At 38.5% G+C, this 12,176-nt stretch overlaps 2 protein-coding genes across 5 annotated transcripts; one reads left to right on the plus strand and one right to left on the minus strand.

The window, feature by feature from the left end:
- The first annotated feature begins 42 nt into the window (after positions 1-42).
- tmem79a (transmembrane protein 79a) lies at positions 43-4,909 on the plus strand. 4 transcript variants are annotated; one of them, XM_039665965.2, is made up of 6 exons: positions 400-532; positions 720-752; positions 1,472-1,881; positions 2,409-2,594; positions 3,004-3,226; positions 4,047-4,909. In XM_039665965.2, exons 3-6 carry the CDS (start codon positions 1,518-1,520, stop codon positions 4,237-4,239), a joined length of 966 nt encoding a protein of 321 aa, XP_039521899.2. In that variant the 5' UTR covers positions 400-532; positions 720-752; positions 1,472-1,517; the 3' UTR covers positions 4,240-4,909. The 4 variants fall into 4 exon arrangements, with proteins under 4 accessions (XP_088979500.1, XP_039521899.2, XP_039521898.2 ...); XM_039665964.2 differs by having other exon boundaries at positions 434-532; positions 689-752; XM_089123374.1 differs by lacking the exon at positions 720-752 and having other exon boundaries at positions 43-532.
- An 87-nt stretch (positions 4,910-4,996) lies between these two features.
- On the minus strand, positions 4,997-11,705 carry glmp (glycosylated lysosomal membrane protein). The gene is made up of 6 exons (XM_039665943.2): positions 11,515-11,705; positions 9,780-10,052; positions 9,429-9,623; positions 7,515-7,733; positions 6,743-7,008; positions 4,997-5,698 (listed from the first exon to the last, which is right to left on the minus strand). Exons 1-6 carry the CDS (start codon positions 11,611-11,613, stop codon positions 5,527-5,529), a joined length of 1,224 nt encoding a protein of 407 aa, XP_039521877.1. The 5' UTR covers positions 11,614-11,705; the 3' UTR covers positions 4,997-5,526.
- Between the last annotated feature and the right edge of the window lie 471 nt (positions 11,706-12,176).

The raw sequence follows: 12,176 nt of genomic DNA on the forward strand, positions 1-12,176 counted from the left end.
CTGTCGATCAGCTGCGGGGTAGTTTGGTTTCACTGCGCCTGACTCGCACACATGTGCAGCGCTAGTAAACAACAGCTCTCAGGTTATGTTTCTTAAAAGTATGGATTTCCTGTCTCTTAAAAGGTTTTATAATCATATGCTAATTTACACAAATACTGTACCGATGAGCTTTAGTAAAAAACAGGTTTAATCTATATTATCTAGTGCACTAAACAATGACTTTTATCAGCTAAACTTCCTACATTAGAAATCTGCCTTTTTTTACACGAACAATTAATTAAATGTGGCAAAATTTAAAGTTGGCTAAACCCCATGTAAAATTTTAAATACAGATGTATGTAGTGTGGGCGTCGCCGAGAGTCACGTGACGCCGCTAGTGAATGAGTTATTACCTCAGAGAAACCTGTGGACTGACCGTCGCACCTGTGCGCGTGCCCGATCACCGCGATCTCGGTCGATTCTCACTCATTCCTCATCTGTTATTATCACTTATAATATATAATACATTCATAGGGCTCTTCTGGAGTGTAAGGTAAGAAACACTATCATTTTACTGTCGTTCCCACCCAGACAAGTTTCATGTGAGTGAGTTTATTTTAGATCTGAATCTCCTTTTATTATGCGTATTAGGAACAGTTTGTTGTTGTTATATTCTCTCGAAATGAACCCGTGAATGCGTGTTGGTCAGTGTTGTGGTAATGTCTGCAGTGTGTGTTCAGGAGGAACTGGTGGAACTGCATTACTCACTCATGGTTAGTCTACTATTCATGTAATGTGTCATTGTAAAATCTCTTAAACTCACTGATAACTGATAAGGACTAAAGAATAAATTCGTTAACTAATTGATAAGAACTTGAAGGACACGTTTCTAAAGAATTATCATATTTTTCTCACTGGTTGAGATGTCATTTCTCTTTATTTTGTATTTCCTTTTCATTTTATGTGAATGTATTCAATGAAGTGCAGTTTCTGTTAGTGTAATAATGTGGACATAAGAGTGAATCAGAGTAACTAACACTTCACAGTGAATTATTGAGTGAGTGTGTGTGTGAAGTTCTGACTAACACAGACACATTGTATTGACTAATGCACGAGGAATGTGTTTCTGATAAACCAGCTCTTCATGAACTTTGTGTTGAACTAATGCTGATGATTAATGATATTACTGATACAGATGCTTGTTTACATTGGCTAATAATAATAATAATTGATTTTAAAAAAACATTTGTAGGAAGAGAGAAACCTAATCCGGGTAAATATGATCGACTGATAATGTCAAAAATCTGCTGTAGGAATATATTAAAATGGTTTTTACTCAGAAAATGCTAAATTTCACAAATAATTATAAGGGAATGGCAACAGGCATGTTTGAAATATCTCTCTCTCTCTCTCTCTCTCTCTCTCTGTGTGTTGAGGAGTCTGTCAGTGAAAATGTGCATCCTTTATATCCATGGTGAACTTTGTGTTTCAGAGATGATTCCAGAGCAGTTCAGCTCATCATAAACACACACACTAAGATGACGGAGGCGCTGATCTTCAGTCCTGAGATCAAACCTCTGATGGCCGACCCGACCCGACCCGACGGATCCGACAGCAGGACGGAGAGCGCAGGACAGCTGGAGGAACCGGACGCCTGGATGGAGGCGGAGGAGAACGATGCTGACGATGAGGAGGAGGAGGAGGAAGAAGATCAGCTGGTGCAAGCGTTCACACCCAACGTGATGATCCTGCAGTCGACGGGACGGGAACACACACAGATCTCAGAGATCCCGATGGAGAAGATCCCGATAGAGAAGATCCCGATGGATGAGCAGAACTTCACCCCCAGCGCTCCTCAGCACTTCCAGCCGGCCTGGATCCACCAGATCGACAAACCTGAAGGTAAATGATGCGCTCGAAGTGTAGATATGGGCATGTTCAAAAATATTGTAATCAAATATTCGTTATGTTATTTTAACATTTTTTTTTAACAAATATTTTTTTTTTATCTTGTAATTCTGACTTTTTTTTAATCTCACAATTAAACGTTATAACGTTTATAAAAAGTTATAAAGTTGCAATTGCATGAGAAAAGATGTCGGTTGCTAGATATGATTTTAGAGATACGTTTTTATATTAATATTTTAATTAAAACGCATCTTTAATTCGAATAACAAAAATGTTTTTTTATATTTTGTATGATTTCAGTTCACAACTTTTTTAAATGTGTTTTTAGATTATTATTTCAATTAACATTTTTTTTTTTTTTCAAGTAGGCTAACAAATAATTTTTTTATGGTTTATTTTTAGCTAATGATAATAACCCTGGGTCAAGTAGAGTGCATTGAATTGTGGGATACTGTTTTGTATAAATCACACTTGTTTGCTTGTATTAACATGATTTCTGTGTGTGTGTGTGTGTGTCTCAGACAGCAGTTGTGTGGAGGTTATGCGGTTGTGTGTGTGTGTAACGGCTGCCGCGCTCATGTTCCCGTTACTAACGTGGGCCGGTTACAAGCTCCTCCCCTTCGACGCCCCTGCGCTCGACAGCACCCCCCTCAGGCTGCTCTACACACTGCGCTGTGCGTTCTTCGCCAGCGCCCCCGTCGTGCTGGGTGAGGATCTATACAACACATATATCATACAGTCAAACCTAAATATATTCAGATCACATGATCAGTTTATTGGCTATAGTTTAGCTAATGGTGATAAACATGAGCAGAACTCAGTTCTCAGATCAGTGTTTAATATTTGACTGGTTTTGTCCGTCCTTCTGTTGGACTCTCACACACGAATTATGTTGAATATCTGTTAAATTTAACTATACAATTAGATAAAACCAGTTTAGCTCAACCAGTGACCAAGCAATGCTTCATGTTGTTCAGTGTGTGTGTAAAAAGAGCATTAGCACTTACAGAAAACACAAAAATGATATCTCTTATGTGTGAATAGTTTCTGGTCTGACTGTATATATGCACCAGTGAGTGTTCAATGACGAGCGGTGTGTGTGTGTGTGTGTGTTAGGTGTGCTGGTCCAGGGCGTGTCCCGGCTGAGGTTCGGGACGCTGAAGCCTCTGTTCGACGGGACGTGGGAGAATCGCGAGGTCAAAGTTCACGGACTCTTCGTTCGAGACTCGCTCCACCTTTCCCTGCTCTTCTTCCTCCAGCTCGCTGTCATGGCGACCTACGCCCGACCGGACCTGCTCAAACTGGTGCCGCTGCTTACCGTCGTCTTCGTGTTCGGCAGGTGTGTGTGTGTGTGTGTGTCGGGGAGGTTACTCTTAGACTTTTAAATTGAACATTTACATTATTGGAATGCTGTTACTTTTAAATTTGAAACGTGTTACTTTATTGTAAAATGTTACTTTTAAGACTTAGCATTTACTTTTTTGCAATACTTTTACGTTTAAATTAGCAAAATGTTTTATTTAAAATATTTTAATAATGTTACCTTTAAATAGGAAAAGTGTTACTTTTAAGATTTTTAAATGTAGCATTTACACCGGAATAGTGTTGTTTAAATAAATAAAAAATTACTTTTAAATTGAAGATTTTTTAAAATGTAACATCTACATTATTGCAAAATACTCTAACATTACGTTATGTTAACATTATAATATTTGTGGAGGGGAAACATGTTCAACTGTAAGTAGTTAGTAGTTAGTTAAAAAAAATAGATTGTTCCTTAGAAAACTCCAATACTCTAAAATTCACATGACTAATTTGTTACGTGGTTTGGGGCTTGATTGTATTGATTTCCAACTAAGTAAATGAATTCAATAAAATTTTCTTATTTGAAAAATGTGACCGGATATTACGTTTTATATTCAAAAAGTAATTTCAATGAGAATGCAACACATGTTACTTTATGACATACAAACCGAACAAAAATCAATCATAAAGCATTCTGAAATAAGCGCTTAATAAGCGAAATAAGTCGTTTCTGTGTGTTGTTGCTCATTGATGTTTTGTTGATCCTCAGGATGATCTACTGGGTGTGTGTGGCGTTCTCGTTGGGTTGTGTGTGTTTGTCACTCACTGAATGTTGTGTGTGTTGTCGTCCTCAGGATGATCTACTGGGTGTGTGTGGCGTTCGGCAGCAGTGTACGTGCGTTCGGACACGCGCTCTCCTTCCTGCCGCTGCTCGTCCTTCTGGGAGCAAACCTGTATTTCATTGGCTCTGTGGGCGGGCCGGAGGCGGTGTTTGACGTGGCTCCGCCCACCACGGCCCCGCCCCCGAGACTGCGATGGTGGGGGTGAACCCAGAGTTCAGCATTCAGAACAATCCCTTTAAATAAAGATGAACGTGACTGGAGAATGACGACTGATTGTCCGTCCTGAATCCCTCGGCACACACTCGCTCCTGCACTGGGAACCGCTGATGAATGGCCAGAAACTCAATGGTGTCATGAAGAAACTGGTTTAACCTGTGCTGAACCTCTGCTCTTTCAGGATCGAGTGAAGCTCACAAAGCCTGAAATCTAAGAAGCACAAACACACTGTAACACATCACACACAGCCTTTATGAAGAATGCACTATACAGTGCTTTAATGCACCTGTATGATCTCAATAATAATTGTGCTTTTGGAAAGTGACACTTGTTTTACGGCCGTTATGATGTCTCCCATTATTTCATTACCCTCCAAATGTTAGTTATTGTTTTAAAAATGTCTTTCCAATAGCTAATGTAAAAATAAATAACAGGGATATGCGTTTAATAATCATGAAAAATCATGAAAAAGTTGTTATTTGTAACCCGGATATGTTGGATAAGTGTTTGTTTTGTGTAATATTTGAGAAATGTGGTTGTTTATGTCATGCTGTGATTATAACTGTGGATTTGTGCCATATTCCTCATGTTTACTAATGTTTGTCCCCAAATCTGATGTTTATGAATAAATGATGCTCTAGATGTGTGATTGTAACGCATCAGTGTTTGATTGACAGGTGTTTGAAACTTCATCCAATCAGAGTCGAGGGGGAGGAGCTTATGTAGAGAGAGAGAAACGGATGCAGTTTTAAATCCATATTTACATTTTTATTAGTAACTGGCGGTAACAAAAACAGAAAGATTTCATTGTGTTTTTAAATGCGGTGCAAATCATATTTACAGAATGCAAATGTGCATCAAACCGGCAGCGTTCTCCTAAACACACACACACACACACTCCTGATCCCTGAGAGACTCACTCGCTCGTGTCTCTGTGTGTATATTAGCATTAAAGAGAAATTCATGTTTTAAAATCAGGCACATAACTGAATATGCATCACGCAGGATTATTATTATTATTATTATGGGGCACAGAACAAATAAGCATCATGTCTAAAAAAATGAACAAAATCAAATGATCACTCGATTTTTTCCAGTTTTCAGTATAAAGGTGCAAAACATTCGTAATTCTTCTTCTTCCAGAGGAAGTCTGCAAATGCTCCTCCTCATCATCAGTAACGTGCATGTGATCATTTTAATCGTCCAATCAGGGGTCCGTGACCTCAGCACTGATTGGCTGGTGTGTACATTGGGGCGGGGCTTGTACCCTGACGTCTCAGTTGATTGGCTCGTAGACTGAGGACTGTGTCATCCTCTTGCGGACACACACAAACACTCCGCCCACGATGATGATGGCCAGCGGAGTGCCGAGACCCACGGCGATGATGATGATGATCAACGTGGAGAAGGAATCGGCTGGAGGTTCGCCCATGCCCATTAACACAGTCCTGGAGAGAGTTCACACCAACACTGTTCACACACACTTATACTCAAAATACTGTGTGTAATATCAGGTACAGATCATGTCATGTGTTGTAAAGCTGTTGGCTGCTGTTCAGAGTCTCTGTAATTCACTCATTGGAAGTTTGACAACTTCTGACTCGACCAATCATTCGAGTTCGGGGGCGGGACTATCTGTTTGACTGGCAAGGGCCATGTTTTCACTCATTGGAAACAAACTAGATGCATTTACTAAAAAAATAGTGACAATATGTGCTTTATAGTGGTTGCAATTAGTGTAAAATGAAATCACTCATGGAATAAGATAACAATTTAATATTTATTCAATATGTAGTATTTTTATATCCTCAAATATTTAAAAATTCATTAAAAATTTTAAAATATTTCTAGTTTTTGTAACATTTTCCAACAGATACTAGTTGGCAAGTATGCGTAAAAATAAATAAATAAATAAATGATGAATAAAAAAGAACCAATAAAAAATTACAATCAATAAAATAACAATGTATTTAATTTTTTAATTAAAATATTCAAAAGCAATATTCTAAACTTGTTTTTAAACTATTTTTTTAATAACAGATAATAATCGGCAAGTATGGTAAAAACAAAGAAAAGTCTATAAAACCAAAATAAATAACAACAGAAAATATTAATTATAGTAATTGTATATTAATTATTATACAGTATTTTAATATTTACATATATTTTAAACTATTAATTTTGTAATATTTTTTTACATTTTATTATTCCTTTAATAATACCAATCGACAAGTATGTGTAAAAAAGTAATTACAATAAATAAAATAAATTAATATTTATTTAATACATAATACTTTTAATATCTTCAAATCAAATATAAAAAAAACAATTAAAAATATATATTTTTATCAAAGACAATTACACTCAATAAAATAACAATTTAATATTTATTTAATATTTAAAAAAAAAAAACTACCATTATTTCCTAACAGACACACACAGCCAGTATATGTAAAAGGTGAATGATGAATTAAATGCAGTTGTGCTCTCACCAGCTGATGTATCTGGTGTCGCTGTAGAACACCGGGTCCTTATCGACCCCGAAGCTGATGTTGAGGCCGTGTGTGTGGGGCTGGTGTGTGAAGTAGGCCTGGACCAGCGCGGACGGGGGGACGCGGCTCACGGACACCAGAGGAGAGCTCCTGCAGGGCGTCGCGTCCTCGAACACCGGCGCCGGCTTACGGTACGCCACGGGCTTCCACTGCGAGAAACCCCACACACGGCTGGAGTTCAGCGGCAGCGACAGCCAATCAAACACCTGACCGGAGACACGTCAACATCTGTCACGGTTTATTATTAATCATTTATCCTGCACATCATTATTGTGTTAAATTCATGTAGCATAGTCTCTTTTCTGATGATGTGGGCGTGGCTATAACCTGTCACTCACATGAGTTCAGCCAATAGCAAACCACAACCATCCAATCAATTCCTCACAGGCACAATCAAGCCCCGCCCACACGTGTTCTTGCTCCAAAAGCGAGAATATGGAGGAAAAAACAGATTAGGCTCAAACGTGATGAAATTATTATTATAATGAGGAATATTGTGACGTGTTCCCGGAAGAAACTCAAGACTACGGTGGAGGCGTTTCAGGAGTTTACTGAAGAACTGGAGCTTTCTCATCATCACACACTGAACACTGATGAACATGGGGAAGTATAACAGGTGCTGCATTACAGGAGGTGTAGAGCAGAACTAAAGCATCGAGTTGTTGTACGGGGTTGTTGAACACACACACCCCAGGTGTGTTGACGTTGGTACCTTGAAGATGGAAGGAGTGTATTCATCATCTATGGAGCTGCGCACGTCCACCCGCCCCTGGAAGCCGGCGTCCCCGACCGACTGGAACTCCAGAGCGAAGCGAGAGCGATTCCCCCGCGGCGCCGCCCCGTCCAGCCACACCTGCAGCTGGGAGGAGTTAGAGTTATGCAGGAGACTCGGCCACGCCCCCTCGCGGCCCGCGGACTCGAACAGCGACAGCTGAGGAGAGCGGAGAACACACACACACACACATGTGAGAGACTGCAGCAGATTACACTCCAGGATATGTGTGTTAGAATGAGCTCATCCTCTAAATGCCTTAATCATCATAGACATGAAGGAGGCGGAGTTATATCGTTTCTTCACTATTTGGGTTCATCGCATCATTTTTAGATTAATCATTTTTTAAAATGTGGACGATTCAAAATAGATTGAATTGATTTTTTTTCCATTTTTATCTATCCATCACCCAAAAGCCAGTATGAGTTCTCCTCCACTGTTACAGAGAATGCTGGGAGAGTTTATGTGTTTATATCTTTAACATAATATAACCTGATCCTGAGTTTGATCATCATTCATCACTGTTCAGACTCGTTAAAAAACCAGCATTAATTATTCATCTTGCATCAAAATCCTGTCGATTCATCATATGCATTTGAAATATAGAGTTGGGGTCTGCTTTAATGTGCCCATGTGTTCCTAAAATAAAAGAGTTTAATATAAATTTAATTTCTTTTTATTAATTAACCACTTGTAAACTTATGTGCACTGTTCTTTTTATAAATATAGGATTTGTATTAAATCTATATTCATTGAGTCAAATCGAGAATCAAAAATGAATTTAGAATCGAAATCGAATCGAATTGAGTTTTTGAATAGAAATCCAAACGCATTGAGAGCTTGTGTATCAAAATTGAATCACATTGAGCTTTAGAATAGAAATCGAATCGCATTGAGAGCCTTTGAATATAACTCGAATCGCATTGGGAGCTTGTGAATAGAAATTGAATCACATTAAGCTTTAGAATAGAAATCGAATCGCATTGAGCTTTAAAAATACAAATCGAATCGCAATGAGAGCTTGTGAATAGAAATTGAATCACATTGAGCTTTAGAATAGAAATCAAATCGCATTGAGCTTTTGAATAGAAATCGAATCACATTGAGAGCTTGTAAATAGAAATCGAATCACATTGAGCTTTAGAATAGAAATCGAATCGCATTGAAAGCTTGTAAATAGAAATCGAATCACATTGAGCTTTAGAATAGAAATCGAATCACATTGAGCTTTTGAATATAAATCGAATCACATTGAGAGCTTGTGAATCAAAATCGAATCGCATTGAGAGCTTGTGAACAGAAATCGAATCGCATTGAGAGTTTGTGAACAGAAATCGAATCGCATTGAGAGCTTGTGAACAGAAATTGAATCGCATTGAGAGCTTGTGAACAGAAATCGAATCGCATTGAGAGCTTGTGAACAGAAATCGAATCGCATTGAGAGCTTTTGAACAGAAATCGAATCGCATTGAGAGCTTTAGAATATAACTCGAATCGCATCGAGAGCTTGTGAATAGAAATTGAATCGAAATCGAATGGGAACATCTGAATCTAACACCCAGCCCTACACAATAAAGTCTGATCTTCATCCACAATCAGGCCACAGAAGGACCACAGAGTGTTGAACTGTGACAGTATAAAGGGTTTGAGATCTGGATGTTCAGGGTTCGTTCTGACGCCGGTGAACCCAAGCTGTGCTTTACCACAGTCACACACTTCAGCTTTGAGATCTTCAACGTCCACATCATTTTTCTTACACATGAATCATCTCCATATTCAGTTCATGTTTATTTGTATAGAGCTTTTCACAACACACATCATATGTGTGTGTGTGTGTGCTGCAGTTGTGCTTACTCTCAGGCAGAGGGAGCCGTTGGCGAAGCTCTCGGTGTTCTCGCGGCCGCACAGCGTGATCACGTGATCCGACTGGTTGGCGGTGGCGTTCAGGTCCGACCAGATGAAGTTCTGGAGCTCGTAAGGAGAGTAGAAACTGGACTCGGCTGCCGTCTGTGGGTCTGCCGTATTGTTGACGTCATCGTACTCCCAGATCTGAGACACACACACACACATCAGTGTTCACTTCTTAGCTTTATTCCAGAATGAAAGTAAGAACATCTCTTTCAACATTTTCAAAAAGACAAATCCTCTCCAAATACAGATGAAGTGACCATGAACATGAGATAGAGAGAGGAAGATCCTCCTCACCCTGGTGAACACTAGTGCTGCGCTGTAGGTCACGCTGCTCTCTGGCGCCACCCTCAGGCTGCCCGGGGAACTGCGGTTGATGAACTCCGGCCAGTTGACCTGCACTGCGGACTCGGTGCTGTTGGTGTGGACCAGCAGCAGCGCTGGAGCGCCTCGGTTACACAGCAGGAAGTGCAGCGTGTCGTTCAGTCCCAGTCCTCGCGCATGAACCAGAGCGACTCCCGGAGGAAGAGACGAGGGCGGGGCCAGACCCGGGTTCAGCTCCACAGACACCTGAGGACACCAGAGAAGTGTGTTCATCACAGCAGTATCGTACACACCACAGATGGAGACGTCTCAGATTCGGTTTAGATGATTTACAGTCAAACCAAAGATGATTGAGACACCAGATATTATTTTGGACATTTCTATACTAGTGTGATCAGGACACTATAGTTCATTTATGTAAATGAGGAGAGCAAAATAAAGTAAACTGAGACACATTATACCCAGAAATTCATTTAAATGTTACAATTTCTAACAATTTGGGCCCAGAAATTTGAGCTGATGATGTTTTGCTGAAGTGTGTTTTCTGTAACTGCTAATGCTCTTTTTACACACACACACTGAACATCATGAAGCATTGCTTGGTCACTGGTTGAGCTGAACTGGTTTTATCTAATTGTTTAGTTAAATTTAACAGATATTCAACATAATTCATGTGTGAGAGTCCAACAGAAGGACGGACAAAACCAGTCAAATATCCACTGATCTGAGAGTTCTGCTCATGTTTATCACCGTTAGCTAAACTATAGCCAATAAACTGATCATGTGAGAAATGTTGAAGAAGTCTCAATATATATCAGCAAGATAAAGTAATTAAACTGACTAACATAGAGGACATTTTGTTGAATCGCAAAACCTGACTTTTATGATAGTGCTGGAAGTATGAAACAGATCAGTAATGTTTTCTCTATATGCTAATATTTTCCTGCAAAACCTACAGTTGTCAGAGTAAATTAGTAGTAATATTACTTCAATCATGGCAAATTTAAAAGCAATATAAATATGAAATCATATCAATTTTGTGGTGGGAAAAGTGAAAATGTTGGAAGAGCAATCTGAACTACCACCATAACAAGAAAGAAAACCACATACTACAGTTTCTATCTTTGAACTAGTTAAATAGTGTTTATGGCTTGTAAATTAAACATTTATATTAAACTGAAGTCATTTATAGATTGTCAAATGTATGCTTTGTAGTTCTGAAAAGAACCAGTTCAAATGAATGATTTGCCATAATTATTAATCATTCACATTATTATAGTAAAAATGTAGAATTATATGCACAATACACTAAATCAGTTGTACTTGTGTGTTTATGGGTTTCAAAGGTCTTATGAAACAGAACACATAAATCATAACTCATTTTTATAATACAGTTTCATGCAAACTGAAATACTATCTAGTTTTGATCCAACCTTTCAAAAACACACAAAGAGGAACCTGAGAACCAGATTTTTGTAAGAGACGAGCCTAAATATACAGAGAAAATGTACAATTATCAATACAACTTGACACATGGCTTCAGCTGTAATACACACCACTTTCAAAGACTAGATTAAAAACAGAAACGTAAAATAATACTCTTAAAGTGTCACTTCTGTAGGTGTTTGCAGCTTTCTAGAGGTTATTTGTTGTTCCGGTGTGAAGTTAGTTTCATTGTTTTCGCTTGATCTCAGTGATTTATTCTCACCTTTCGTCGAAATGTATCTCCATTTCCCAGAAACCCACGCGCGGCACCGAACACAACAAACAGCACAGAACATATAAAACTCACTTTAAACATCGACATGTTTTAAACTCTGAACACAAAAGCGGAATAAAGAACTGACATTTCTGCTGTGCTGTTTTGGTTCTAGGACAGTCATGTGACCCGCGGTGTGACGTCACCTCGTGGCATCCCACGCAAGTTTTCTTAACCAACAAAATAAAAGAGATCTCGTTCTTTGTATTTCATGTGGTTGTTAATAAAAAATAAATAAATAAAAATAAAATAACTGAATTCACAAAACAATAAAAAAAATAAAAAAATAAATAAATAAAAGAGATCTCATTCAAAATGCTTCACAGGTTTTACCCCACTAACTATTACCTGCAAAAACTGAAAAAAGACTCGGATATCAGCTGTACTTTTACTGGTGCATTTATTATGGTCTTGCCCACATACCGATAAACTTTGGAGTAAAGTGTCTCAATTTATTGTTGTCCATATTTACCCTCAATTTGAATTGTGGAGGGAAAATGTATTGTTTGGATTCACTCAACATGACAAAAAATTATGTTCTGAGTATTATGTGGTTAATTTGCTTATTTTTTTGGAGCTTGCTGCTAACATTAAGCACTTTATGTTATCTC

Source organism: Pimephales promelas, chromosome 18 (genome assembly GCF_988280905.1).
Source record: "Pimephales promelas chromosome 18, fPimPro1.hap1.1, whole genome shotgun sequence".
NCBI lineage: Eukaryota > Metazoa > Chordata > Actinopteri > Cypriniformes > Leuciscidae > Pimephales > Pimephales promelas.